The following is a 27372-nucleotide window of genomic DNA, read 5'->3' on the forward strand; positions in this document are numbered from 1 at the left end:
ATGTTGTAGAATCAATAAGAACGTTCAGTTATCGTACCTGTCTCTTCTTGTTGCAAATGCTTTTCCTTTTGGTATTCCTTGGAACTCACAGTAAACACCTGAAGGAAATCCTTTCCCCCACTGAAGTGTTTCTGAAAGGTGTTTATGAGACAATGACAGACAATTAAATCATGTCCACACACTGACATTTTGCAAGCTCAAATCTATATTCATTATGCTCATGCAAACAGTTGTGCTTCAACAATTTTTTAAACAATTAAATACATTTTGAAGATTTTGATATGACTGATAAATATCAGATTAGAACAACTTTCTTACCTTTCTTACCATAAATACAAATAAGCACCTATTACTCAATTGTTTGTTTTGTATATTAGACAACACAAATGTCTAATGAAAAGCTTTAGTATACAATGTAATCTTGCTTTCATTTAATTCCATGACAGACATAATTTACCTTAACTTCTTTTTGTTTGTTGAATTTATCCCTCACTTGCTTCTTAGTTGTTTCATTTCTGCGCAAAATACAGGTACGTGCATCAGCCTTTTGATTCTCCTCAATGTCGTCTGTCTTGGTGCAGATGAAACTGATGCTTCGACATTCTCCACCAGGTCCAAAGAGACTAACGGTGCTGTCTAAAATCTCCCAAGATTCCTTTTCTGAAGTTGCTCTTGCAATGTCGCTCACAATCCACACAGCAGAGCAGTTTCCAACAAACTGAAGAAGTGTAACATTAACTTAAAACATCCAACATTAATGGTGTAAAATACACAATACACATTATATTAATAACATACATATGCCTACCTAATATGTTTAATCAATTGAACTGTACCTATGATGTTAATCTAACATCAACCAAATTAGAAGTTGTATACAATTCTAAATAGAATATCGAACCATTACTAATAAGAATTGTAAATAATTACCAATTTCCACATCTCATCTCTGCTCTTGTTGCAGTCTCCATTGCCTGGAAGATCAACCAGCACAACATGCTCCAGCAGGTCTTTGGAGTTTGGCACCTTGATGGTTATACACTTCACAAGCGGCCAATACTGTCTTTTAAATGTATCACTCTGTGTGTCACTCCGTGTGTAACAAGTTATCTTTTCAGAGAGTTTTTTTGCCTGCAATTGTAATAAAGTATCATTACATGCAATGGTGAAAAAAACTAAGTTATTTTCTCCAAAGGAACACTTTGACAAAGATCAAAGAGCCTAAAAGATGTAGTTCTATATTTTCCATCAATCGCTTACAAAAGGGAATTTGTTGTGGCAAACTTATCGCAAGTTTGTGGCAAATTTGCTGCAAACTACATAGTGGGCCACGAAATGTTGCCAGAAGTTTGCAAATGTTTGCCGCTAGTGATGAGTTTGTGGCAAACCTTTGGCCACAATAATATTTATTCCCACTAGTGGCAAAGAGTTTACTAGAAGCCGCTTCTGGTGAACACATGAATTCCAAGACCTGTATCTATTGACGACAAATCAAGGGGATTAGAAAAATCTGTAGGAAGCTTGGTTTCCATTTATCTAGCTAGCTACCTACCAAAGTTGTCCGGTGAGTGTCTAACTTATTACTTAAACATCTTAATAAACTTTAAAATTGTGTTAGCTAATTGATGCCTAGTTAGCAATGTCATGTTTTATGGGATACAGTGAAACACATTTAGTTTATATCAGTTTTAATCTGTCAGCACCCCTGACTGGCTAGCGCTTAGCTAGCTAACATTAGCTATCTTATTTTTTCACAATTAATGTGATAGCTAGCTAGCTAGCTAACTAATGATATGCCTAAACACATATTTTTTTGGTGAATACATTTCTGTCTTTTAATATCAATATGCATGTCAATATGCTAGTGGCTCTGTTCACCAGCATGTTAGCTAGCACAACAGCTAAGGTAGCAACAATATGAGCTGACTTGACATCAAAGCAAGCCTTCACTTTTGCAGATGGATACCCTTCCCCTACCCGTGGTGTTGGAGGAGGATTCATTAACACCCTGGAAAGATGCTTGTGGTGCACTCACTCATAACACGTTTTCTGAGTGATAAATTAGTTTATCATCTTCAAGCTTGTTACAGGCTTTGGTTTTTCCATTTATGTTTTGAGGTTGGGCTTTAGCACATTAGCACATAGGGCACCGATTGGTGTCCCCTCGTTAGTCAGTATGTGTTACACCTGTGCTGGTTGCCACCTCTTTAGTGGGAAGGTGTTTCAGCTATGCTGGCCCAGGTGCTATTTAAGAGTGCCTGGCCCAGTGTTCTAGTTGTCTTGAGAGATGTGTAGGGTCAACACCTGTAGTTGGCGCTCCCTATTTGATTTATAGAAAATATATTCCTTTGTCTGATTTCATTTTGGGTTGCATACTGTCTTTATGTTTGGTGTGGGTTTTTCTTTTTTTTGCCTCTTCTTTGGCAAAATTAGTGGGTGCTCATGGTGAGTGTATTTTGGGTTCCAGTTGTTAATAATGGGGTGCAAAGGAGCAAAATAAATAAATAAATTAAATACAGTTGGGAAAGAGGTAGTTGTTTGGGCTAAACCATAGGTGGGCTATGTACAGGTGCAGCAATCCGTAAGATGCTCTGACAGTTGGTGCTTAAAGCTAGTGAGGGAGATAAGTGCTTCCAATTTAAGAGATTTTTGTAGTTCGTTCCAGTCATTGGCAGCAGAGAACTGGAAGGAGAGGCGGCCAAAGAAAGAATTGGTTTTGGGGGTGACCAGAGAGATATACCTGCTGGAGCGTGTGCTACAGGTGGGAGATGCCATCGTGACCAGTGAACTGAGATAAGGCGGAGCTTTACCTAGCATGGACTTGTAGATGACATGGAGCCAGTGGGTTTGGCGACGAGTATGAAGCGAGGGCCAGCCAAGGAGAGCGTACAGGTCGCAATGGTGGGTAGTATATGGGGCTTTGGTGACAAAACGGATTGCACTGTGATAGACTGCATCCAATTTGTTGAGTAGGGTATTGGAGGCTATTTTGTAAATGACATCGCCAAAGTCGAGGATTGGTAGGATGGTCAATTTTACAAGGGTATGTTTGGCAGCATGAGTGAAGGATGCTTTGTTGCGAAATAGGAAGCCAATTCTAGATTTAACTTTGGATTGGAGATGTTTGATATGGGTCTGGAAGGAGAGTTTACAGTCTAACCAGACACCTAAGTATTTGTAGTTGTCCACGTATTCTAAGTCAGAGCCGTCCAGAGTAGTGATGTTGGACAGGCGGGTAGGTGCAGGTAGCGATCGGTTGAAGAGCATGCATTTAGTTTTACTTGTATTTAAGAGCAATTGGAGGCCACGGAAGGAGAGTTGTATGGCATTGAAGCTTGCCTGGAGGGTTGTTAACACAGTGTCCAAAGAAGGGCCGGAAGTATACAGAATGGTGTCGTCTGCGTAGAGGTGGATCAGAGACTCACCAGCAGCAAGAGCGACCTCATTGATGTATACAGAGAAGAGAGTCGGTCCAAGAATTGAACCTTGTGGCACCCCCATAGAGACTGCCAGAGGTCCGGACAGCAGACCCTCCGATTTGACACACTGAACTCTATCAGAGAAGTAGTTGGTGAACCAGGCGAGGCAATCATTTGAGAAACCAAGGCTGTCGAGTCTGCCGATGAGGATGTGGTGGTTGACAGAGTCGAAAGCCTTGGCCAGATCAATGAATACGGCTGCACAGTAATGTTTCTTATCGATGGCGGTTAAGATATCGTTTAGGACCTTGAGCGTGGCTGAGGTGCACCCATGACCAGCTCTGAAACCAGATTGCATAGCAGAGAAGGTATGGTGAGATTCGAAATGGTCGGTAATCTGTTTGTTGACTTGGCTTTCGAAGACCTTAGAAAGGCATGGTAGGATAGATATAGGTCTGTAGCAGTTTGGGTCAAGAGTGTCCCCCTTTGAAGAGGGGATGACCGCAGCTGCTTTCCAATCTTTGGGAATCTCAGATGACACGAAAGAGAGGTTGAACAGGCTAGTAATAGGGGTGGCAACAATTTCGGCAGATCATTTTAGAAAGAAAGGGTCCAGATTGTCTAGCCCGGCTGATTTGTAGGGGTCCAGATTTTTCAGCTCTTTCAGAACTTCAGCTGAATGGATTTGGGAGAAGGAGAAATGGGGAAGGCTTGGGCGAGTTGCTGTTGGGGGTGCAGTGCTGTTGACCGGGGTAGGAGTTGCCAGGTGGAAAGCATGGCCAGCCGTAGAAAAATGCTTATTGAAATTCTCAATTATGGTGGATTTATCAGTGGTGACAGTGTTTCCTATCTTCAGTGCAGTGGGCAGCTGGGAGGAGGTGTTCTTATTCTCCATGGACTTTACAGTGTCCCAGAACTTTTTAGAGTTAGTGTTGCAGGAAGCAAATTTCTGCTTGAAAAAGCTAGCCTTGGCTTTTCTAACTGCCTGTGTATAACAGTTTCTAGCTTCCCTGAACAGCTGCATATCACGGGGGCTGTTCGATGCTAATGCAGAACGCCATCTTGATCTGAGGACAGATAAATATGTGTACACCAGGTCAAGGCTTCTTGCATGCATAGTGTTGATATGAAGTTAACAATATTACATTTTGGAAAAATAATATGACTTGCCTTATTAGGCATAACTCAATTTTATGTTGCTTTTCTTCAACCCAGGACATATTTTATGTAATCTTTATTTAACTAGGCAAGTGAGTTAAGAACAAATTCTTCTTTACAATGATGGCCTACACTGGCCAAACCCAGACTATGCTGGGCCAATTGTGCGCTGTCCTATGGGACTCCCAATCATGGCCGGTTGTGATGTAGCCTGGAATTGAACCAGGGTGTCCATAGTGACACCTCAAGCTCTGATTCAGTGCCTTAGACTGCTGCGCCACTCAGGAGCATTTACGCTGCATTCTGAAAGTATTCAGATCCCTTGACTTTTTCCACATTTTGTTTTACTCACTTACTTACTCTAAAATTGATCAAATTGTTTTTTTCATCAATCTACACACAATACCCCACAATACCCCAGTTTTTTTTAAATGTTCGCAAATGTGTATATAAAATAAATATCACAATTACATAAGTATTCAGAACCTTAACTCAGTACTTTGTTGAAAAACCTTTGGCAGCGATTAACCCCTTGAGTCTTCTTGGATATGACACTACAAGCTTGGCACACCTGTATTTGGTGAGTTTCTCCCATTCTTCTCTGCAGATCCTCTCAAGCTCTGTCAGGTTGGATGGGGAGCATCGTTGCACAGCTATTTTCAGGTCTCTCCGGAGATGTTTGATCGGGTTCAAGTCCGGGCTCTGGCTGGGCCACTTAAGGACATTCAGAGATTTGTCCCGAATCCACTCCTGCGTTGTTTGTCTTGGCTAGATGCTTAGGGTTGTTGTCCTGTTGGAAGGTGAACCTTCACCCCAGTCTGAGGTCCTGAGCGCTCTAGAGCAGGTTTTCGTCAAGGATATCTCTGTACTTTGTCATCTTTCCCTTCATCCTGACTAGTCTCCCAGTCCCTGCCGCTGAAAAACATCCCCACAGCATGTTGCTGCCACTACCATGCTATACCATAGGGATGGTGCCAGGTTTCCTCCAGATGTGATGCTTGGCATTCAGGCCAAAGAGTTCAATCTTGGTTTCATCAGACAAAATAATTTTGTTTCTCATGGTCAGAGTCCTTTAGGTGCCTTCTGGCAAACTCCAAGCTGGCTGTGAAGTTCATTTTACTGAAGAGTGGCTTCTGTCTTTTCACTCTACCATAAAGGCCTGATTGGTGGAGTGCTGCCGAGATGGTTGTCCTTCTGGAAGGTTCTCCCATCTCCACAGAGGAACTCCACTGTGTTCTTGGGGAGCTTCAATGCTGCAAAAATTTGTTGGTACCCTTCCCCAGATCTGTGCCTCAACACAATCCTGTCTTGGAGCTCTACGGACATTTCCATTGACCTCATGGCTTGGTGTTTGCTCTGACATGCACTGTCAACTGTGGGACCTTATATAGACAGATGTGTGCCTCTCCAAATCATGTCCAATCAATTGTATTTGCCACAGATGGACTCCAATCAAGTTGTAGAAACATCTCAAGGATCATCAATGGAAACAGGATACACCTGAGCTCAATTTTGAGTCTTATAGCAAAGGTTCTGAATACTTATGTAAATAAGGTATCCGTTTATTTTTAATACATTTGCACAAATTTCTAAAAACCTGTTTTCGCTTTGTCATTATGTGGTATTGTGTGTAGATTGAGGAATTTTTTAAAATCTGATTTTAAACTAAAGCTGTAAGGTAACAAAATGTGTAAAAAATCAAGGGGTCTGAATACTTTCCAAATGCTCTGTATACCTGAGTCAGGAAGAAGAGAACTAGTAGACAACTGTCTTAGTGACATATAGTGTATACTGTGGATCTCTAGGAACAGTTGGCCACACATTTAAATGTATTTGTTTTTAGTAGACCTTAGTCCCAGTTTATTCTCAATACTTTGTTTGTTTATATAGCATTTATAAAAGTGTCGTCTCATCCAAGCAAGAATTGTTTCCTTGCTGAAAAATATATAGAATGCCAGTTTCAGTGAGAAGCATTGCAATATCAAGGCAACTTTGTAACTGCTGACCCAGTTTTTCCAAAGCCAAACCTGGCCATTAGCCGCTGAGCCTACCTTTTAAGATGCCAAAATAGAAAATCTTTTCAGTATCTTAATTTTGTTTTTGTTGTGTGTTTTCTGATTGTTTTAGTGCATGCATTCAACAAGGTTTGGATGAAGGACTTCCAAAGTTCACTTAAAAAGGCAATAGTTCTGAACTGGGTTTGATTTAGTTTTGTTATTTTCATGAATCAAATTTTGTTAATTATCTTTTAAACTTCCATTGGTTGAAAGCTATTGCTCAATTGTCACTTGGCTCATGTACATGCATGTATTTGCCCTTTTAAACATCCTAATATCAACATCCCCTTAGTGTTCAAATTTCTCTCATGTAGATGTTGTAGCTACTGTACATAAAAATACAAAATAAACCATTTATTTGCTAAATATCTGGTCTTTGCTCTTATCGTCATTAGCATGCTCACTTCAAGTTGAATTAGATTCATTTGATCTGTTAAGACATTGCATACATGTTTAGTACATTTAGTCATTTTAGTATGTTTGGTTTAGTTGTCTGTGAGAAGCAAGTCATTTAAAGTGAATGTGATTTGGTTTACGTAGATACAATATTTCAATGTTAACAATGACTAACCAAAAACCGGATTTCATTTCATATGTATACTATGTTTGCAGCAAACAGTTTCATTTTTGCCACCAGCTTTTCAGAATTGTTTGCCACAAGTTCACAAGTCTCTGCAAATTTGCCGCAGTAGTTTGCCGCAAATAATTTGCATGTGAAAATATGCGCTTGCTGCAAATTTGTGCCAAATTGGCCAAAGGTTTGCCACAACTGTTTGCCAGAAGCCAGTTTTTTGGTAAGGGAATAAATACATGATTTAATATAATTTGCAATCAGTTGTGGTTACCTTCCTAAAATGATTTTTGAAAACAATGATTTTCACCAAAGCTCCCAATCTTCATAGAAGTGAACTAGCATGACAGTAACTTACTGTGTCACATACAAATATTTTCTTGACTGATAAACGAAACTCTGGAATTTCTCTGAAGTGCTTCCTGTCCATTAGTTCTTCTAAGGTTGCCCCACGTCCATCTTTTCCATACAAAGATGTTATCTTTCCATCATCATCGTCATCGTCGTCATCCCTTTCATGGTCTTCATCATTTCCATCCTTGTAAGATCTGTCTCTGAAGATTGACCATAGCTCCTCTTTCCATTCCTAATTAAAATGTAAAACCATTACAAATGTGTAATGCATACTCTCTTCATTTGAAAACTAAGTCCTGTGTTATGAAACTACCTAGCCCCCCAAATGGTGACCAACACATAGTATACAAATAGGAAACAAAAGGCGGTATGCCAAAACTAAAGATTTACACACAAGAAGCTTGGGATGGCCCAAGAGGCTACAGACCAGCCCAAGAGGCTACAGACCAGCCCAAGAGGCTACAGATCAGCCCAAGAGGCTACAGACCAGCCCAAGAGGCTACAGATCAGCCCAAGAGGCTACAGACCAGCCCAAGAGGCTACAGACCAGCCCAAGAGGCTACAGATTAGCCCAAGAGGCTACAGACCAGCCCAAGAGGCTACAGACCAGCCCAAGAGGCAGAGATCAGCCCAGAGGCTACAGACCAGCCCAAGAGGCTACAGACCAGCCCAAGAGGCTACAGATCAGCCCAAGAGGCTACAGACCAGCCCAAGAGGCTACAGACCAGCCCAAGAGGCTACAGATCAGCCCAAGAGGCTACAGACCAGCCCAAGAGGCTACAGACCAGACCAAGAGGCTACAGACCAGCCCAAGAGGCTACAGATCAGCCCAAGAGGCTACAGATCAGCCCAAGAGGCTACAGACCAGCATCACTGCAATCTGACTAATTATGAGCCACACTCACTCGCAACTTACTACTGCTGTTACTACAATTACTGCTCTGCTATTAGGCCTTTTACTAGTACCACTACTATTACTACTACTACTACTACTGCCTGCTTTCACTATTACACTATGGCAACTAAACTATTTATTATAGTCACTACTAGGCTCTCTCAACATCAACTCCCTTCCCCTCCCACAGAGGTTTAGAATTGTGGCTAGAAACCACTGTTTGCTGTTTCCAGGTGGGCACACCCTTTACCATGTTACTGTGCAAGAAACATTATGCGCAAGGGCACATCCCGTCCCTTTACCCCTTTACTGTGGAAGGTACCGCAGTGTGCACCCTTATAACTTGTTCATCCTTAAATAACGTTCTGTGGCAGGTAGCACAGTTTCTGATCAACTCTCATACATACCTAAGAACTACAGGAATGAAGCCTATCAGATACTGCAGTGGGAATCTAGCTCTCTATTTGTATAAAACCTTTGTTTCCTCATATCTGTCAGAACATCAAAGTGTTTAACCCTTTCCATCTTGTCCTGATTGTATAACACATTTAGCGAAGCACCTTACACCAATCAGAGAGTTGAATTAGCCATCATGTTGAGCCTGCGTGCTGGCCACTCTGATGAACTCTCATTCTGCCACTGAGTCATTACTAAAGAACTACAGATCATGTAAATGGAGTGCTATTTGCATGTGAAAATGTCACGGGATGCATTTTCTCTATTGTTAACATGTTTGTTGGTGGCCCAGTCTTTGAGGTTACTCACAAATGAAGGAGTGTGACTTGTATGCATTCTAATCATCAGCTCCACAAACCCTGCTGGCTTATTACCTGCAACATGCTATCACTCTGTTTCCTCTATACTGTAAAATAATGATTAATGTGACTTGCTTCAGCAGTCACACTCTCAATCTTTTACTTATTTCTGACGTTTTAGTGTGACTTGCTTCAGCAGTCACATTCTTAATTTTGGTAATATTTTTTGACTAATGGCTAATGGCTTCTATTTAGTGCGCTGGGTGGTAGCCTAGCGGTTAAGAGGTTGGGCCAGTAACTGCCCATGTGCCCTTGAGTAAGGCACTTCACCCTAATTGCTCCTGTAAGCCGCTCTGGATAAGAGCGTCTGCTAAATTACCAAAATGTAAAAATGTCAAATTTAACACATGGCGTGTGGCAATTCCCTACAATTCACACCTCCTGTGTAGATGGTGTTGATTAGCATAAAAATCTGTGCTCACTCCCTCTTTCCCACCCAAAATGTATCTGTAGGTCAACGTTGCCGGGTGAAACCAGCTGGTAGACAACCTCAGCGCTTTGTAGCGCACAACCATTTTGCCAGTGATTTCACCTCCTCATGAGGTCAGTATCTTCCAAAACAGAGATTTGAGAAAGGAACATAGGGTGTGTAACAGTTTCCCTTGGGTTTAGTTTAGATTTCAACCCTGCCCACATGCCCACAGCTGGAACCACCCAAATAATCATCAATTCGGAGCACAGCTGCAAGTGACCCGATCGTAGCATTCATATTTTTATGTGCAACATGGAATTGAAATTTAAAAGGACCAGTGCACATAGCAAGAAAATCCCCCTCAAATCTGTGCCTTTTGCAGGCAATGTTAGGCTACATTGTATCGTTGTTGCTTTTATCAATACTTCTTCTTAGTTAATGGAAGGTGTCAATTGGGTCAATGACAGACCTCGATTTAGATCTTAGTTTTAGTGGCCTTGATATGTTTCAAAGAAGCCTTTCATTAAATGTACTGTTCATCAAGACACCACTTCTAAAACATTGTGAGATTAGGATATAAACAGATGACAGATGCTATTACCTCCTCTGTCATGAACTCAATCTCTGCGATGTATTTAGAGTCCGAGTCTGTCATATTGGCCTCCACCTGAATCATGACCGATGTGCATGCCCCTTGGTTTCCAGAGGGCAGCAATGTCGTCTCACCCAAGATGGTGTTAATCAAGAAGCTCTTACCAGCTCCAGTCTTCCCAAAAACACCCACTATCTCTTTTTTGTCTTTCTCCAAAGTTTGGATTTTACCTCTGTTAAAAATGAAAGACAAAAACAAAAACAATTAAAGCAATTTAGTGGCCTGTATGCATCCCCCCACATTTAAAAATGCATACCTGGAGCCTCCCGAGTGGCACAGCAGTCTAAGGCCCTGCATCGCAGTGCTAGCTGTGTTACTACAGATCCTGGTTTGATCCCAGGCTGTGTCGCAGCTGGCCGCGACCGGGAAACCCACGAGGTGGTGCACAATTGGCCCAACGTCATCTAAGTTAGGGAAGGGTTTGGCCAGCTGGGATGTCCTTGTCCCATCTCGCTGTAGAGTCTCCTGTGGTGGGCCGGGCGCATGCACGCTGACACGGTCACCAGGTGTTTGGCCAGCTGGGATGTCCTTGTCCCATCTCGCTGTAGAGTCTCCTGTGCTGGGCGGGCGCATGCACGCTGACACGGTCACCAGGTGTTTGGCCAGCTGGGATGTCCTTGTCCCATCTCGCTGTAGAGTCTCCTGTGCTGGGCCGGGCGCATGCACGCTGACACGGTCACCAGGTGTTTGGCCAGCTGGGATGGCCTTGTCCCATCTCGCTGTAGAGTCTCCTGTGCTGGGCCGGGCGCATGCACGCTGACACGGTCACCAGGTGTTTGGCCAGCTGGGATGTCCTTGTCCCATCTCGCTGTAGAGTCTCCTGTGGTGGGCCGGGCCATGCACGCTGACACGGTCACCAGGTGTTTGGCCAGCTGGGATGTCCTTGTCCCATCTCGCTGTAGAGTCTCCTGTGGTGGGCCGGGCGCATGCACGCTGACACGGTCACCAGGTGTTTGGCCAGCTGGGATGTCCTTGTCCCATCTCGCTGTAGAGTCTCCTGTGGTGGGCCGGGCGCATGCACGCTGACACGGTCACCAGGTGTTTCCTCCAACACATTGGTGCGGCTGGCTTCCAGGTTAAGCGAGCATTGTGATAAGAAGCAGTGCGGCTTGGAGGGGTTGTGTTTCAGAGAACACACATCCCTCTCCTGAGTCCGTACGGAAGTTGCAGCGATGGGACAAGACTGTAACTACCAATTGGGGAGAAAAAGGGGTAAAACATTTTGTAAAGTTATACTTACCTGAGGAAGTCAATGAGTTTCGTAGAAGGCAGATCATCAAGTTTGTTTTTGACACGTTGCATGATCTTCTTCACCTCTGTCTTGGTTTCAGTTTCTGGCAGAGTTAAACACAGGTCACCAACCAGCTATAATCTTGTTGTGTCAACATGTTTATAAAGGTGGAAAGGATATTATAGGGAAATAACAAGAGGAATGCAGTGACATTCAGATCTGCTATATCAAAAACGGAGATAAAATGTTGCTGTTGCTGACATTATGTGTTGAGTTAAAGGAGTACTCCACTCAAACAACCATGTATTTACTACTGTTAGAGAGATGGCTACGAGAGCAGATCAATGCACTCTATAACACCACTGACAAACGTTGATTTTGGAGTGAACTGCAATTGTAGCTTGTCCTACTGTGCAACATGCAAACAGTGAACAGTGAACTGTCAGTCATGTACATTTGTATGATTCTCAATTAGGAATGTCTTCAATATATCATGTTAAATGGTTTCCAATTAAACAAGTGTTTCTTAAAATGATTGTGGTTCATATAAACACCTTCATCCACCTACCAAATGTCTCAGTTATTCTGGACGCAGCAACACGTTGTCGTTTCTTTCTTTGTTTGTTTGCATGGGCCTCATCAGATTTCCTTTTGCCTGGAAACAGTTGGAAACGTCTTTTATTAATTAATACAAAAATCATCCAGCAGCAGTCACATATCTTCCAATCTCGTTATAGCCAATTCTGTTAAGCAAATGAGTTGTATCAGTCTGTGAAAAATCATTTCAGATTGTTTACTTACTGTATACATATGGTACATGGTACAAAGGGTACGTGCAACTCAAGTGTAAAGTATCTCATAATTCAATGCTTAACTGAGTGAGTTTTATTATATGTTTTGGAAACATAGTATCACTACATTTTCCTCCTTGTCATTTTCTAGAACTAGTATTTTAGCATAATTTTTCTGTAAGTGGAGTTCTGAAACATCAGTGCTTTTTACTTGGGATATTCACTTGAAGAGGGCGTATTTTACTGGTCGAGGGTTCACTCTGAAGAAACACATAGATAATCAACAGGTTAACGAAGGAATTGCTCCACAAAACTTACAACACAAACATATCCCAATTGTTACCTTCTATGTAGCCTATATCTGTGCTTTTCTTGCTTTAGTTTCAGATGCATTTTCTTTATTAATAATTTGGGTTTCTTCCTGTATGTTGTTTTCACTGACTGGTGTTTATAGATTGAATGTTTGCTATGCTGTATAGTGTTGTGACTATGAGAAAGCGCTTGCTAAATATATTTGATTGTCATTATCTTAATGTATAATTTTAGTCCCTGTGGAGTGCACTGCTATCATAATGTATGATAATTCATCTCTGTAAAATTGCCTAAAACATATCCAAGCAGTGCCGAGAAGTGATGCCTTAGCTGTGACCACGGACAAATGAGATCTAGATTTTACCCACCTGGTCAAACACTGTTTTCCCCATTCCAGAGGTGTTCGTTGTGGGCACACTTCCTGTACCTAAGAGTTTAACCAATGACCTGGCAACAGAGTCACAGCAATTGTCATTTTGTTGACACCAACGGGACATTATATGTAGTCAGTGATGAATAAAGAAATGATGTGTTTCTTACCTTTTAGTCTCTGCTTGTTTAGGAGGTTGATTTCTGGGTTTTATGATGGCCTTTTGACAAGACTCTTGGTTGACCATCTCACCAGTAACCTGGGGACAGAAGCCGTGTTGAGTTATAGGGTGACAGATATAAAGGTCTGTATACTGATCGAAATAAAACACTATGCATTTGGTTTAGTTAATTGTACTTGGGCTGAGATTTCATGTACTGTATATGGTTATATAGGAGGGTAAAGATGGTACATTTTCTGAGGAACTCTTGGAGGCCTTAATGGATACTGATGACCACGTGGCCGCTTGAATGTTCTTATCGTCATCGGGTTGCTTCTGTTTCTGCAGTTAAAAAACACAATTCTCTAGTTGTTAGGCAAAGAACAAGAACGGTACAATAACAGTTCAGACTAGTTACAACAAATCAAATTATATTGGTCACATACACATGGTGTTTGTGCAATATATTATCAACATTACGTTTCTGTCATAAACATCAACATTATCCAAACCACAAGCTAGAACAAGCGCATTTTAATTTCACTGGTAGAATCAGGAAGTTTTGACTTCCTGGACATTCGTCTGCTCATAGTGCACCACATAGTGCACCACAAAGTGCACCACAAAGTGCACCACATAGTGCACCACATAGTGCACCACAAAGTGCACCACAAAGTGCACCACAAAGTGCACCACATAGTGCACCACATAGTGCACCACAAAGTCCAGCATTCATAGCAAATGCAGATACCACCCGCTAGGTAGATGGGACGTGACCACAACCTTGGTTGATGGCGTTGTTTACTTCGAACGACTAACGCACAGTAATCTCAGAATGTACTGTAGCATTTTATTTTTTTAAATGTTTGTTTTTCACTAACATTTGTCATCATGCCCATGTGTTGTTCTGTCTGGCTGTGCAAACTACAAACAAGCTTGAAAATGAGTTATCTTTCATTGTTCTACCTACCAAAGATTTACCCCGATGCTGCCAGTGGTTTGCGACTATCCCAGAATGATGCTTACGGTGACCAAAGATTATCAGATGGATTTTCTGGCTGAACGGAATCCATTTAGTTGACAGCTGAGAAGTGATGCGATACTGTACCATAATTTTCTATCTTCACAACAAAATGGAAGATTCTTGATTAGAAGTAACGTAACGTTCGCTGAAATAGGTAAATTAGCTAGCTAACATTACAGTCCTGTATTGAAATTGGTAACCCACCAGCTAAATCATATAGCTAGCTATCTTTTGGATGCACACTGTCAATCAATTTCGCCTATGCCATTGTAGTCACTAGAGGTTGACATGGGAGTGAATATTCATTCCTGTCCCATCTTGTCCTGTCAAATGGTTTCCGTACTGTCTTGATCCCGCAACATTTCTATAACCCTGGAACTTTCCTGTCCCATCTGAATAAAAAATCACTCCCTTCCTGTGAACATTTTCTACACGCAGAAATCTGAAATAACTTCCTCCTAGCTGCTTTTCCTCTCTGATTCAGATGGGTTGGGTTAAATGCAGAAGACACATTTCAGTTTAATACATTCAGTTGGACAACTGACTAGGTATCCCCCTTTCCCTTTCCTTTCCTTTCCCTTTCTGTCTGTCCCGGTCTGCGCCAGCATCACAGGAAGCACAGCCGCGAGCTGCCCAGTGACACGAGCCAACCAGACGAGCTAAATCACTTCTATTCTCGCTTCGAGGCAAGCAACACTGAGGCATGCATGAGAGCATCAGCTGTTCCGGACGACTGTGTGATCACGCTCTCCGTAGCCGACGTGAATAAGACCTTTAAACAGGTCAATATACACAAGGCTGCGGAGCCAGACGGATTACCAGGACGTGTGCTCCGGGCATGTGCTGACCAACTGGCAGGTGACTTCACTGACATTTTCAACATGTCCCTGATTGAGCCTGTAATACCAACATGCTTCAAGCAGACCACCATAGTCCCTGTGCCCAAGAACACGAAGGCAACCTGCCTAAATGACTACAGACCTGTAGCACTCACGTTCATAGCCATGAAGTGCTTTGAAAGGCTGGTAATGGCTCACATCAACACCATTATCCCAGAAACCCTAGACCCACTCCAATTTGCATACCGCCCAAACAGATCCACAGATGATGCAATCTCTATTGCACTCCACACTGCCCTTTCCCACCTGGACAAAAGGAACACCTATGGGAGAATGCTGTTCATTGACTACAGCTCAGCATTCAACACCATAGTACCCTAAAAGCTCATCACCAAGCTAAGGAACCTGGGACTAAACACCTCCCTCTGCAACTGGATTCTGGACTTCCTGACGGGCCGCCCCAGGTGGTGAGGGTAGGTAGCAACACATCTGCCGCGCTGATCCTCAACACTGGAGCTCCCCAGGTGTGCTCAGTCCCCTCCTGTACTCCCTGTTCACCCACGACTGTATGGCCAGGCACGACTCCACACCATCATTAAGTTTGCTGACGACACAACAGTGGTAGGTCTGATCACCGACAACAACGAGACAGCCTATAGGGAGGAGGTCAGAGACCTGGCCAGGTGGTAAGAGAATTTTGTCATCAATGTTCATAAACTTCAATTAATCTACTCTGTCTGCAACCCAGAGTTTGTAAGATTCTGGTTTAAATGAAACAGACAGATTTCTCAGCTAACAATAGTCAAAGTGTTTATTCACGAGGACGTCCTAGTCCGTTGTACAAAAACATCCATTTTATACTGGCTCCTTACGCACATACCTTCACACACAAACAGTAGATATCCTACGCACATACTTCCACACAAACAGTAGGTGAGTTTTATCTCTATAGTTCTCACCCCTGTGTATCACTACCCAGCCGACAGTTCCATTCCCCCGAGATTAGGGAAACCTTGAGAAGTACTGCCTGTCCTCTCCCAAGTCTCTGAGAGGCCTAGCCAGGTTGGTGCAAACACAGTTGAACTGTTCTCGGTATCTTTCTTCGGCCCTCACATACAAGTTCAAATCCCGAGCTACGCCTTGCTCAGACAGTCTGAGTTTTTCCACTATACAGATACATTGTTTAACCTAATTCTGACTTAAACTACACACATCATCAGATTACAATTTTATGATTCTAATCAATTTCATACAGTTATAAGGTTTCAGAGTGGAATTATTTTATCACTATCTTTCAACATATACATTATTTTATCACTAGCCCTCAATGTAACCAAGACTAAGGAGATGATTGTGGACTACCGGAAAAGGAGCACCGAGCACGTCCCCATTCTCATCGACGGGGTTGTAGTGGAGCAGGTTGAGAGCTTCAAATTCCTTGGTGTCCACATCAACAACAAACTAGAACGGTCCAAACACACCAAGACAGTCGTGAGGAGGGCACGACAAAGCCTATTCCCCCTCAGGAAACTAAAAAGATTTTGCATGGGTCCTGAGATTCTCAAAAGGTTCTACAGCTGCAACATCGAGAGCATCCTGACCAGTTGCATCACTGCCTGATACGTCAATTGCTCGGCCCCCGACCGCAAGGCACTTCAGAGGGTAGTGCGCACGGCCCACTACATCACTGGGGAAAAGCTGCCTGCCATCCAGGACCTCTACACCAGGCGGTGTCAGAGGAAGGCCCTAAAAATTGTCAAAGACCCCAGCCACCCCAGCGGTACCGGAGTGCCAAGTCTAGAACAAAAAGGCTTCTCAACAGTTTTTACCCCCAAGCCATAAGACTCCTGAACAGGTAACCAAATGGTTACCCTGACTATTTACATTGTGAGCCCCCCCAACCCCTCTTTTATGCTGCTGCTACTCTCTGTTTATCTTATATGCATAGTCACTTTAACTATACATTCATGTACAGTAGGCAAAAAAGTATTTAGTCAGCCACCAATTGTGCAAGTTCTCCCACTTAAAAAGATGAGAGAGGCCTGTAATTTTCATCATAGGTACACTTAAACTATGACAGACAAAATGAGGGAAAAATCACATTGTAGGATTTTTAATGAATTTATTTGCAAATTATGGTGAAAAATAAGTATTTGGTCACCTACAAACAAGCAAGATTTCTGGCTCTCACAGACCTGTAACTTCTTCTTTAAGAGGCTCCTCTGTCCTCCACTCGTTACCTGTATTAATGGCACCTGTTTGAACTTGTTATCAGTATAAAAGACACCTGTCCACAACCTCAAACAGTTACACCCCAAACTCCACTATGGCCAAGACCGAAGAGCTGTCAAAGGACACCAGAAACAAAATTGTAGACCTGCACCAGGCTGGAAAGACTGAATCTGCAATAGGCAAGCAGCTTGGTTTGAAGAAATCAAATGTGGGAGCAATTATTAGGAAATGGAAGACATACAAGACCACTGATAATCTCCCTCGATCTGGGGCTCCACACAAGATCTCACCCCGTGGGGTCAAAATGATCAGTCGTTCGCTGCCCGCACCCGCCTGCCCGACTAGCATCACTACTCTGGACGGTTCTGACCTAGAATATGTTGACAACTACAAATACCTAGGTGTCTGGCTAAACTGTAAACTCTCCTTCCAGACTCACATCAAACATCTACAATCCAAAATCAAATCTAGAATCGGCTTAATATTTCGCAAAAAAGCCTCCTTTACTCACGCCGCCAAACGTACCTTACTAAAACAGACTTTCCTACTGAACCTCGACTTCGGCGACGTCATCTACAAAATAGCTTCCAATACTCTACTCAGCAAACTGGATACAGTCTATCACAGTGCCATCCGTTTTGTTACCAAAGCTCCTTATACCACCCACCACTGCGACCTGTATGCTCTAGTCTTCTGGCCCTCGCTACATATTTGTCGCCGGACCCACTGGCTACAGGTCATCTATAAGTCTATGCTAGGTAACGCTCCGTAACAGTCCGCCTTATCTCAGCTCACGATAACAACATCCACCCGTACCCGCTCCAGCAGGTATTTCTCACTGGTCATCCCCAAAACCAACACCTCCTTTGGCCGCCTTTCCTTCCAGTTCTCTGCTGCCAGTGACCGGAACGAATTGCAAAAAATCGCTGAAGCTGGAGACTTACATTTCCCTCACTAACTTTGAGCAGCTAACCGATCGCTGCAGCTGTACATAGTCCATCTGTAAATAGCCCACCCAATCTACCTACCTCATCCCCATATTGTTTTTATTTACTCTTCTGCTCTTTTGCACACCAGTATTACTACTTGTACATCATCATCTGCTCATCTATCACTGCAGTGTTAATCTGCTAAATTGTAATTACGTTGCTACCATGGCCTGTTTATTGCCTTACCTCCTCATGCCATTTGCACACACTCTATACTTTCTTTTTTTCCTATTGTGTTATTGACTGTACGCTTGTTTATTCCATGTGTAACTCTGTGTTGTTGTTTATGTCGCTCTGCTTTGCTTTATCTTGGCCAGGTCGCAGTTGTAAATGAGAACTTGTTCTCAACTAGCCTACCTGGTTAAATAAAGGTTAAATAAATAAATAAATAACAAATAATTATTCGCTGGAAACTTTAGACTGTTCTCAGGGCTTTGTTGTAACTAGAAATGTTTAAGTTGCGTCGGGACAAATTTAGCATTTTAGCAAACCCTTTTCCTAAACTAAACCTAATTATCCTAACCTGCCACGTTAATTCTCCAAACCTACCACGTTAATTATCCTAACCTACCACGTTAATTATCCTAACCTGCCACGTTAATTCTCCAAACCTGCCACGTTAATTCTCCAAACCTACCACGTTAATTATCCTAACCTACCATGTTAATTCTCCAAACCTACCACGTTAATTATCCTAACCTGTTACGGAAAGTCACTTATGCTATTCAAAACTGGAAGATATGCCCAGAGCACGAAAGGGGGATACCTAGTCAGTTGTACAACTGAACGCATTCAACTGAAATGTGTCTTCCGCATTTAACCCAACCCCTCTGAATTAGAGAGGTGCGGGGGGCTACCATAATTGACACTTCCCCCCTCGAGTTGTAGTCTTTCAGAGACTGGAAAACATACCAGTTCGTTAGCAATTAATCCCCTGATAGGAACATCACTGAAAAGACTTCCAATGGATCTATAATCATAATCTGTGTCACAGTAGTTATTGTACACCTAGTTTGTAAAGTACCTTGAGAAATGCTTTGTGTTTTTTTCTAAATGTAGACCTTGGTCCTATTTTTGGAATCAAGTTGATGAAGTCTTTCTCCTTAAGGAAGAGGAAACTTTCTTCATCAATTTCTTCATCTGAAATTAAGGAAATTTACATTTTAGGCATCCCAATATCATAAAATAATAATTACTGTATCAAATTAACAATTAAACATACATGTTTACAATTTAGGTGAAATCTTTAGTTGAATGTAATACAATGTACAATATATACATTATTTGAATCAAATCAATCAATAATTGTATTAATACACAATCTATTATACAATGTATAATAATACATCACAAATGTCTTCACCTTCAAACCTCTGAATCAAGTCACTGAGGTTCCACTCAGTTAATTTGTCTCTGACGAAATCAAATGATGCCATGAGACTTTACTATGAAGGGAGAGAAAAATGGTACAATTTAGATGATTTAGATATTTGTGGTAGGCGATATCACATTCCCTTTATTCCAAAAGGTGCAAGTGGAACTATAAAGAAAAACATGATGATTTATTAAAACAACAAAAGCACAAGCCATTCAGTATTTAAGCGTCATTTTCAAGAGAAAATCAAGTGCTCATGTTCTTGTGATTCCTAACCATTTTGTTATTGTAGGATGTCCGTAATCATTTTTCAGAGACTTATTTGTTCTCAGATGAGTAAAGTTTCTCTGAATGCAAGTATATTGGTCTTTTCAACCCTTATCTACATGTTCCTTTTGAAATATATGTCAATGTTCTACTATTTACTTTGCTATAACTATTTGAAAGGTTGAGGCGCCTTTCAAGACCCTTGTCTTTTATTATTTACCTTCTGCAACACATAAACGTTTCATTTCTATTTGACTTCTGATCTTCATATTGTTTTGTCTTTTAATTCTCATTAGGGATGCTAATTTCAGTCAATTTTTCTGCCGACAAACTAACTAAATGAATTCCAAAAAGTACAATTATGTGACCATTGAAAATACTATGCATGGTACAAGGACCCAATATTTGTCACTAAGAGGTTAAAACAATGTAAGAATAAGAAGAAGCCTATCATCTCATACAGTAATGAAGCAGACGATGTAATACATCATTTTTGACCATTTGCCAAAATGCAATTAGCAGGAAACACTGCTCTAAAAGATGCACCTGATGCATGTGGTTTCATGTGACAGAGATCAGTGGTGTAAAGTACTTAAGTAAAAAATACTTTAAAGTACTACTTAAGTACATTTTTGGGGTATCTGTACTTTATTATTTACATTTTTTACTTATACTACACTACATTCATAAAAAAAAATATATAGTTTTTACTCCATACTTTTTCCCTGACACCCAAAAGTATTCGTTACATTTTGACAGGAAAACGGTCCAATTCACACACACTTATCAGGATTACATCCATGGTCATCCCTACTGCCTCTGATCTGAAGGACTCACTAAACACACATGCTTCTTTGTAAATTATGTCTGAGTGTTAGAGTGTGCCCCTGGCTATCCGTCAATAAAGAAAAACAAGAAAATTGTGCCGTCTGGTTTGCTTAATGTAAGGAATTTGAAATGGTTTATACTTTGCCTTTTGATACTTAAATACATTTGAGCAATTCCATTTACTTTTGATACTTAAGTATATTTAAAACCAAATACAATTCTATTTTTATCGATAAAAAAAGGTCTTATATGTAAGTCTAACATTTATGGCTGGTTTCAGCTCCTCCAACTGTGTGTATTATTACACTGCCATCAAGTGGATGTAAGCACTACTACATGACTTCGTTTCATAACTGCCCATTCTGTAATGTTCATTGGCTCAGAGAGGCTCATGTGAGTTGTATGGTGTAGCTGTGACTCTGAGAATTTGGTGATGTGTTTTTTTTCCAATATCCAGATAAATTTGTAATTAATTTAGTCAGGTTTGTGTCCCATCCTGATATTGTGCAAACTTAATGTAATGTGAGTATGAACATATTTTTTTTGTTTCAACGTGGAGGCATGAATTAAGTTAGCTTAAATTAGGGTTTAGCCTAGGTAAAATTTGATTCAGATTTTGATTACTATGTGAACGATGATAATTCAACGCTAAAGTTATTGCAAATGAGATAAGGAAGTGATACATGTTTTACAGACATTACAAAACTGTTGTACGATAGAAGCAACCTCCACTCTACTGGTGAATTGATGAAACATGCTCTTTTTTTTGGTTAGGTGTATGTCTTATCATACATCATGATATTACCAGGTTCTGACCACTAGATGGTACTGTTTCCTGATGGTGCTGTTCCCTCAATGTTAAAAGTACAGTTCACCCAAATGACTAAATCACATATTGGTTTCCTTACCCTGTAAGCAGTTTATTATGGACAAGGTATGACAGCAACCCATCCCTGTAAACAGTTTATTATGGACAAGGTATGGCAGCAACCCATCCCTGTAAACAGTTTATTATGGACAAGGTATGGCAGCAACCCATCCCTGTAAACAGTTTATTATGGACAAGGTATGGCAGCAACCCATCCCTGTAAACAGTTTATTATGGACAGTTTATTATGGGTATGGCAGCAACCCATCCCTGTAAGCAGTTTATTATGGACAAGGTATGGCAGCAACCCATCCCTGTAAACAGTTTATTATGGACAAGGTATGGCAGCAACCCATCCCTGTAAACAGTTTATTATGGACAAGGTATGGCAGCAACCCATCCCTGTAAACAGTTTATTATGGACAAGGTATGGCAGCAACCCATCCCTGTAAACAGTTTATTATGGACAAGGTATGGCAGCAACCCATCCCTGTAAACAGTTTATTATGGACAAGGTATGACAGCAACCCATCCCTGTAAACAGTTTATTATGGACAAGGTATGACAGCAACCCATGCAACCCATCCCTGTAAACAGTTTATTTGGACAAGGAGCAGCAACCCATCCCTGTAAACAGTTTATTATGGACAAGGTATGCAGCAACCCATATTTTTTACAAAAGTGGAACAAGGTATGGGCAACCCATCCCTGCAGTTTATTATGGACAACATGAAATCCCTAAGCAGTTAAAATATGTTCATATACACCCCAAGAAGAACATCACACTTTTGTACATTATCTGACAAGCAAGCACTTAGATATTGTCCTTTTCACGTTTTCATACTTTCATAGAATGTTTGGGAATGACGTGGAGTAAGACATTTGTAAAAATTCCATAGCAATATTTTTTAGTGGGAAATGCTAAAATATGCTGAACATCACACTTTTGCATTTTGACAATTTATAGATACATAGAATGTTTGGGAATGAACATTTGAACTGGACTGTGTGCATTTTACAATTTATGCAACTTTGAAGCAATGCAGTGCAACTGTAGATAATTAGAACGCATTTGCCACAAGCCACAAAATACTCCTGAATGGATTTCTGCAAATACTATGGGAGTTCTATTAGTTTTGGGAACTTTACAATCTTATTGATCAAACAACCATGAAAGGTTAGGCTCTCTCTCTCTCAGTTGCCTATTCACATCAGCAACAATAACAAGATCATCAACTAATGCTAGTTAGTGCTTTTCAACCGATCGCTGCCTGCACCCGCATGCCCGACTAGCATCACCACCCTGGATGGTTCCGACCTTGAATATGTGGACATCTATAAGTACCTAGGTGTCTGGCTAGACTGCAAACTCTCCTTCCAGACTCATATCAAACATCTCCAATCTAAAATCAAATCAAGAGTCGGCTTTCTATTCCGCAACAAAGCCTCCTTCACTCACGCCGCCAAGCTTACCCTAGTAAAACTGACTATCCTACCGATCCTCGACTTCGGCGATGTCATCTACAAAATGGCTTCCTACACTCTACTCAGCAAACTGGATGCAGTCTATCACAGTGCCATCCGTTTTGTCACTAAAGCACCTTATACCACCCACCACTGCGACTTGTATGCTTTAGTCGGCTGGCCCTCGCTACATATTCGTCGCCAGACCCACTGGCTCCAGGTCATCTACAAGTCCATGCTAGGTAAAGCTCCGCCTTATCTCAGTTCACTGGTCACGATGGCAACACCCATCCGTAGCACGCGCTCCAGCAGGTGTATCTCATTGATCATCCCTAAAGCCAACACCTAATTCGGCCGCCTTTCGTTCCAGTACTCTGCTGCCTGTGACTGGAACGAATTGCAAAAATCGCTGAAGTTGGAGACTTTTATCTCCCTCACCAACTTCCAACATCAGCTATCTGAGCAGCTAACCGATCGCTGCAGCTGTACATAGTCTATTGGTAAATAGCCCACCCATTTTCACCTACCTCATCCCCATACTGTTTTTATTTATTTACTTTTCTGCTCTTTTGCACACCAATATCTCTACCTGTACATGACCATCTGATCATTTATCACTCCAGTGTTAATCTGCAATATTGTAATTATTCGCCTACCTCCTCATGCCTTTTGCACACATTGTATATAGACTCCCCTTTTTTTTTTCTTTTTTTTTCTACTGTGTTATTGACTTGTTAATTGTTTACTCCATGTGTAACTCTGTGTTGTCTGTTCACACTGCTATGCTTTATCTTGGCCAGGTCGCAGTTGCAAATGAGAACTTGTTCTCAACTAGCCTACCTGGTTAAATAAAGGTGAAATAAAAAAATAAAATAAAAGCCAGAGTGAGATAAGCAAATATCTAGGGAACAGTAGATAAACCCTCAAACTTTTTCAGATTGTAGTTGGCCATCAAAATTGCCCGATCTTCCTTCTGCAGCTTGCCTGCCAATGATTGTCCCAACCCACATTTTGACAACTGAATGGGAACTTGCCTGCCTGCTCGCCAATTTGATCAATCCCAAATACATTTGATTGACAACTAAGATATATGCTAACTGTGGATAACAGTCATTCAAGTTCACCATAGCTAGCAAACCAAACCATAGCTAGCAAGCAAAGTGATTCACATTTTCCCCTAGCTAACCAAATGACACATGCAACTATAGCTGTAGGCACTGAAAAGGGGGGTAAAAAAAGGGGGGTAAATTTGTAATGAATTTTGTCAGGTTTATGTCCCTGCTCCCTGCTCCACTGGATGTCATAAGGTGAATGCACCAATTTGTAAGTCGCTCTGGATAAGAGCGTCTGCTAAATGACTTAAATGTAAATGTAAATGTAAGTTTCCCACACCCAATTACATGACATCCTCCCAGCAGCTAGAAAGTTAGCTACTGTAGCTAACACATTACCAGCCTTAGTTACATTTGTCTGTTTTTGTCCAAAGTATTGAGTCATTGAAACTGAAACAGTAATTATTCCTAATGGGTGGAGGCAGCAAACAATGTACCAGGCCAGCTGAAATTTACAACCTGATTGCAGTATTTGTTGGACTACCAAGAAATGTATTGGTGAATTATATTAGTGGTTAGAGCGTTGGACTAGTAAACGGAAGGTTGCAAGTTCAAATCCCCGAGCTGACAAGGTACAAATCTGTCGTTCTGCCCCTGAACAGGCAGTTAACCCACTGTTCCTAGGCCGTCATTGAAAATAAGAATTTGTTCTTAACTGACTTGCCTAGTAAAATAAAGATAAAAAAATACAAATAAAATCATGCATTGAACTGCATCCAGGTCATGGAATTTTGGGGTAAAATATAACCTATTTGTAAAAACCTCTTATACAGTTGGTTTGGTAGAATAAACTAGGAATTTTATATTTTTACTGAAATTATGATTGTCTGTTTGTTTCATATCTGCCAAGTAGATAAATGTGATTTGGCCATAAAAAAAACACCATTGTATGTTTAACCAACACACCAGTAGAGTGGAGGTTGCTTCTATAATAGAACAGTCTGTAAAACATTCATTACTTTTCCATATCTCATTTGCAATAACTTTAACATTGAATTATAATTTTACCTGATATTACCCAAGCTAAATTCAAGTTAACCTAATTAATGCTGCCACTTTGAATTATAATGTTTTATATATATTCACATTACATAAAGGGGGCGTTGGTAAATTCACCTTGGCAGTCTTCTCCAATTTCAGAGCGCAGAATAATTGAGGAATTTAACGCCCTAAACTCGGTTGTTCTGACAGGTGTAAGTAAACATCTGTATAAAAAATGGAATAAAATGTTTGCCAGTAACACAGTTACAGTCATGAACCCTCTTGATAACATGACAACACACAAGCAGCTCTACCAGGGCTCTACCAAGGGTGAGTAAAAGGTTTAGAGGTTTTTCTCTTGTCTACTGTGTCTGTAAGTAGCTAACAAGCTAGTCAACCTTAGCCAGTTAGCTTGTGTGCTTGACTGCCATTGTGAGGTCAGAATGCTTAACGCTCCAACGCTACTCCAATCTGACAACGCTATAAATTTACAAACGCCCAGAGCACACTCTGAGCGCACTCTGACACTCTAGAGTGAATTTATGATTGCACCCAAAGTTGCAAATCTCTTACATTACAAAATCTTCTCATTGTGTAGGAATTTTAGCATTTCATTATCACCTTTTAAGATATTAATTGAAATATGAATACATTTAGCCCAAGCTTAACCCTAATCAAAGATTTCATAAATTTTGCTACTTATATAAAACACAATTATATTTATATTCTCACATAAAGTTGCAAATCTCTTCAAAATTACTGATTTTATTCCTTACTCTGAAAGCAGTCCTAAGCAATTTCAGGCATTTCTAAGCAGTGTTTTACAAAAACCTATTGCATGAGGAAATTGAAATGACTGCAAAGTTATGTCTTTCCTTTAAATGAGCCCACACTGATCTACTGAGAGTTGATCATGAAATGTGTGAAAAGTTTAAACAAAAACATGCTGATACTTACCACATAAAGGCAATGTTCAGCAAATATATATTCTATGCTACTGACACGGCCCTTTAGCAAGAAAACACACTGAACAACAGGAGTATGTGGTGTTGAAATAAGTACAGCAGTATGGGTATACTGTAGGTGTGGCTGTTCTATGGGTATACTGTAGGTGTGGCTGTTCTTTGTCGTGTTGTGATGCAGGTTTACATTCATTGGCATGAGTTTTGCCATGGAGGCATGACTGAGCGGTTTCTGCTAGAAGGGCCAACTGCAAAGTCAAGATTGATGATAATTGTAAAAATGTATGAAAATGAAAATTTGCTTTTTGGTCTTATTTTAAGGTTAAGGTTAAGCACTAGGGTTAGCAGTGTGGTTAAGGGTAGGGTTATGGTTAGGTTTCAAATCAGATTTTATGACTTTGTGGCTGTGCCAGCTAGTGACCACTCTGCAGAGCTGCCTTCAGTACATGAGTCATCTCAATAAATGCCAAGCTGCTGTTGTGACTGGTTTTCATATTCATTTGCATGCAAAATTATGAGAGGTACGAAAAACACCTCAGTGTGGTAGCCATTCTTAACACCTAATTTCCCCTCTATAAAATAGAATTATCTTGCTCAGTATATTACCATGATTGCGCAATAGTGCTTAAAACAAATTCAACTCATAAACAATCCTGTCACACAATAACTTTTGCTTCATTCAACTAAATAATGCTTTGGCTGTAACATGTTCATGAAAAATGTTTAATGTTTCAAGCTCATGGTTTTAGCGGCATAATTCATCTTTCTTTTACTGATTATTTTTATAAAATAGCTTTCTGGCTGGCATCTTTTATTGAGTGTTGTTAAATCTAAGAATAACAAGTGTTGCCAAATTTGCAAGTTATTTTGTAGTTGCATAGCAAAAGAAAATGACAGTAGTCAAAAATAACAAATATATATTTGCTATTCTACATCCATGATCATGTATGTAATTAGTGTATATATTCTATATCCATGATCATGTATGTAATTAGTGTATATATTCTATATCCATGATCATGTATGTAATTAGTGTATATATTCTATATCCATGATCATGTATGTAATTAATGTATATATTCTATATCCATGATCATGTATGTAATTAGTGTATATATTCTATATACATGATCATGTATGTAATTAGTGTATATATTCTATATACATGATCATGTATGTAATTAGTGTATATATTCTATATACATGATCATGTATGTAATTAGTGTATATATTC

General features: G+C 40.7%; 1 protein-coding gene across 1 annotated transcript in view; it reads right to left on the bottom strand.

Moving 5' to 3' along the window:
* The window catches only part of LOC115117133 (nuclear GTPase SLIP-GC-like), a 48223-nt gene extending 22002 nt beyond the window's left edge, over positions 1 to 26221 (bottom strand). The window contains exons 1-14 of the mRNA XM_065010958.1: positions 26134 to 26221; positions 19645 to 19726; positions 19306 to 19421; positions 13450 to 13539; positions 13208 to 13296; positions 13036 to 13114; positions 12567 to 12615; positions 12133 to 12219; positions 11574 to 11667; positions 10283 to 10505; positions 7564 to 7791; positions 931 to 1131; positions 458 to 718; positions 38 to 131 (exon numbers count right to left, since the gene is read on the bottom strand). Coding sequence (XP_064867030.1) covers positions 38 to 131; positions 458 to 718; positions 931 to 1131; positions 7564 to 7791; positions 10283 to 10505; positions 11574 to 11667; positions 12133 to 12219; positions 12567 to 12615; positions 13036 to 13114; positions 13208 to 13296; positions 13450 to 13539; positions 19306 to 19421; positions 19645 to 19717 — 1684 coding nt within the window. The 5' untranslated portion in view covers positions 19718 to 19726; positions 26134 to 26221. The remainder of the gene's footprint in view (positions 1 to 37; positions 132 to 457; positions 719 to 930; positions 1132 to 7563; positions 7792 to 10282; positions 10506 to 11573; positions 11668 to 12132; positions 12220 to 12566; positions 12616 to 13035; positions 13115 to 13207; positions 13297 to 13449; positions 13540 to 19305; positions 19422 to 19644; positions 19727 to 26133) is intronic.
* Between the last annotated feature and the right edge of the window lie 1151 nt (positions 26222 to 27372).

This window comes from Oncorhynchus nerka, linkage group LG26 (genome assembly GCF_034236695.1).
Source record: "Oncorhynchus nerka isolate Pitt River linkage group LG26, Oner_Uvic_2.0, whole genome shotgun sequence".
NCBI lineage: Eukaryota > Metazoa > Chordata > Actinopteri > Salmoniformes > Salmonidae > Oncorhynchus > Oncorhynchus nerka.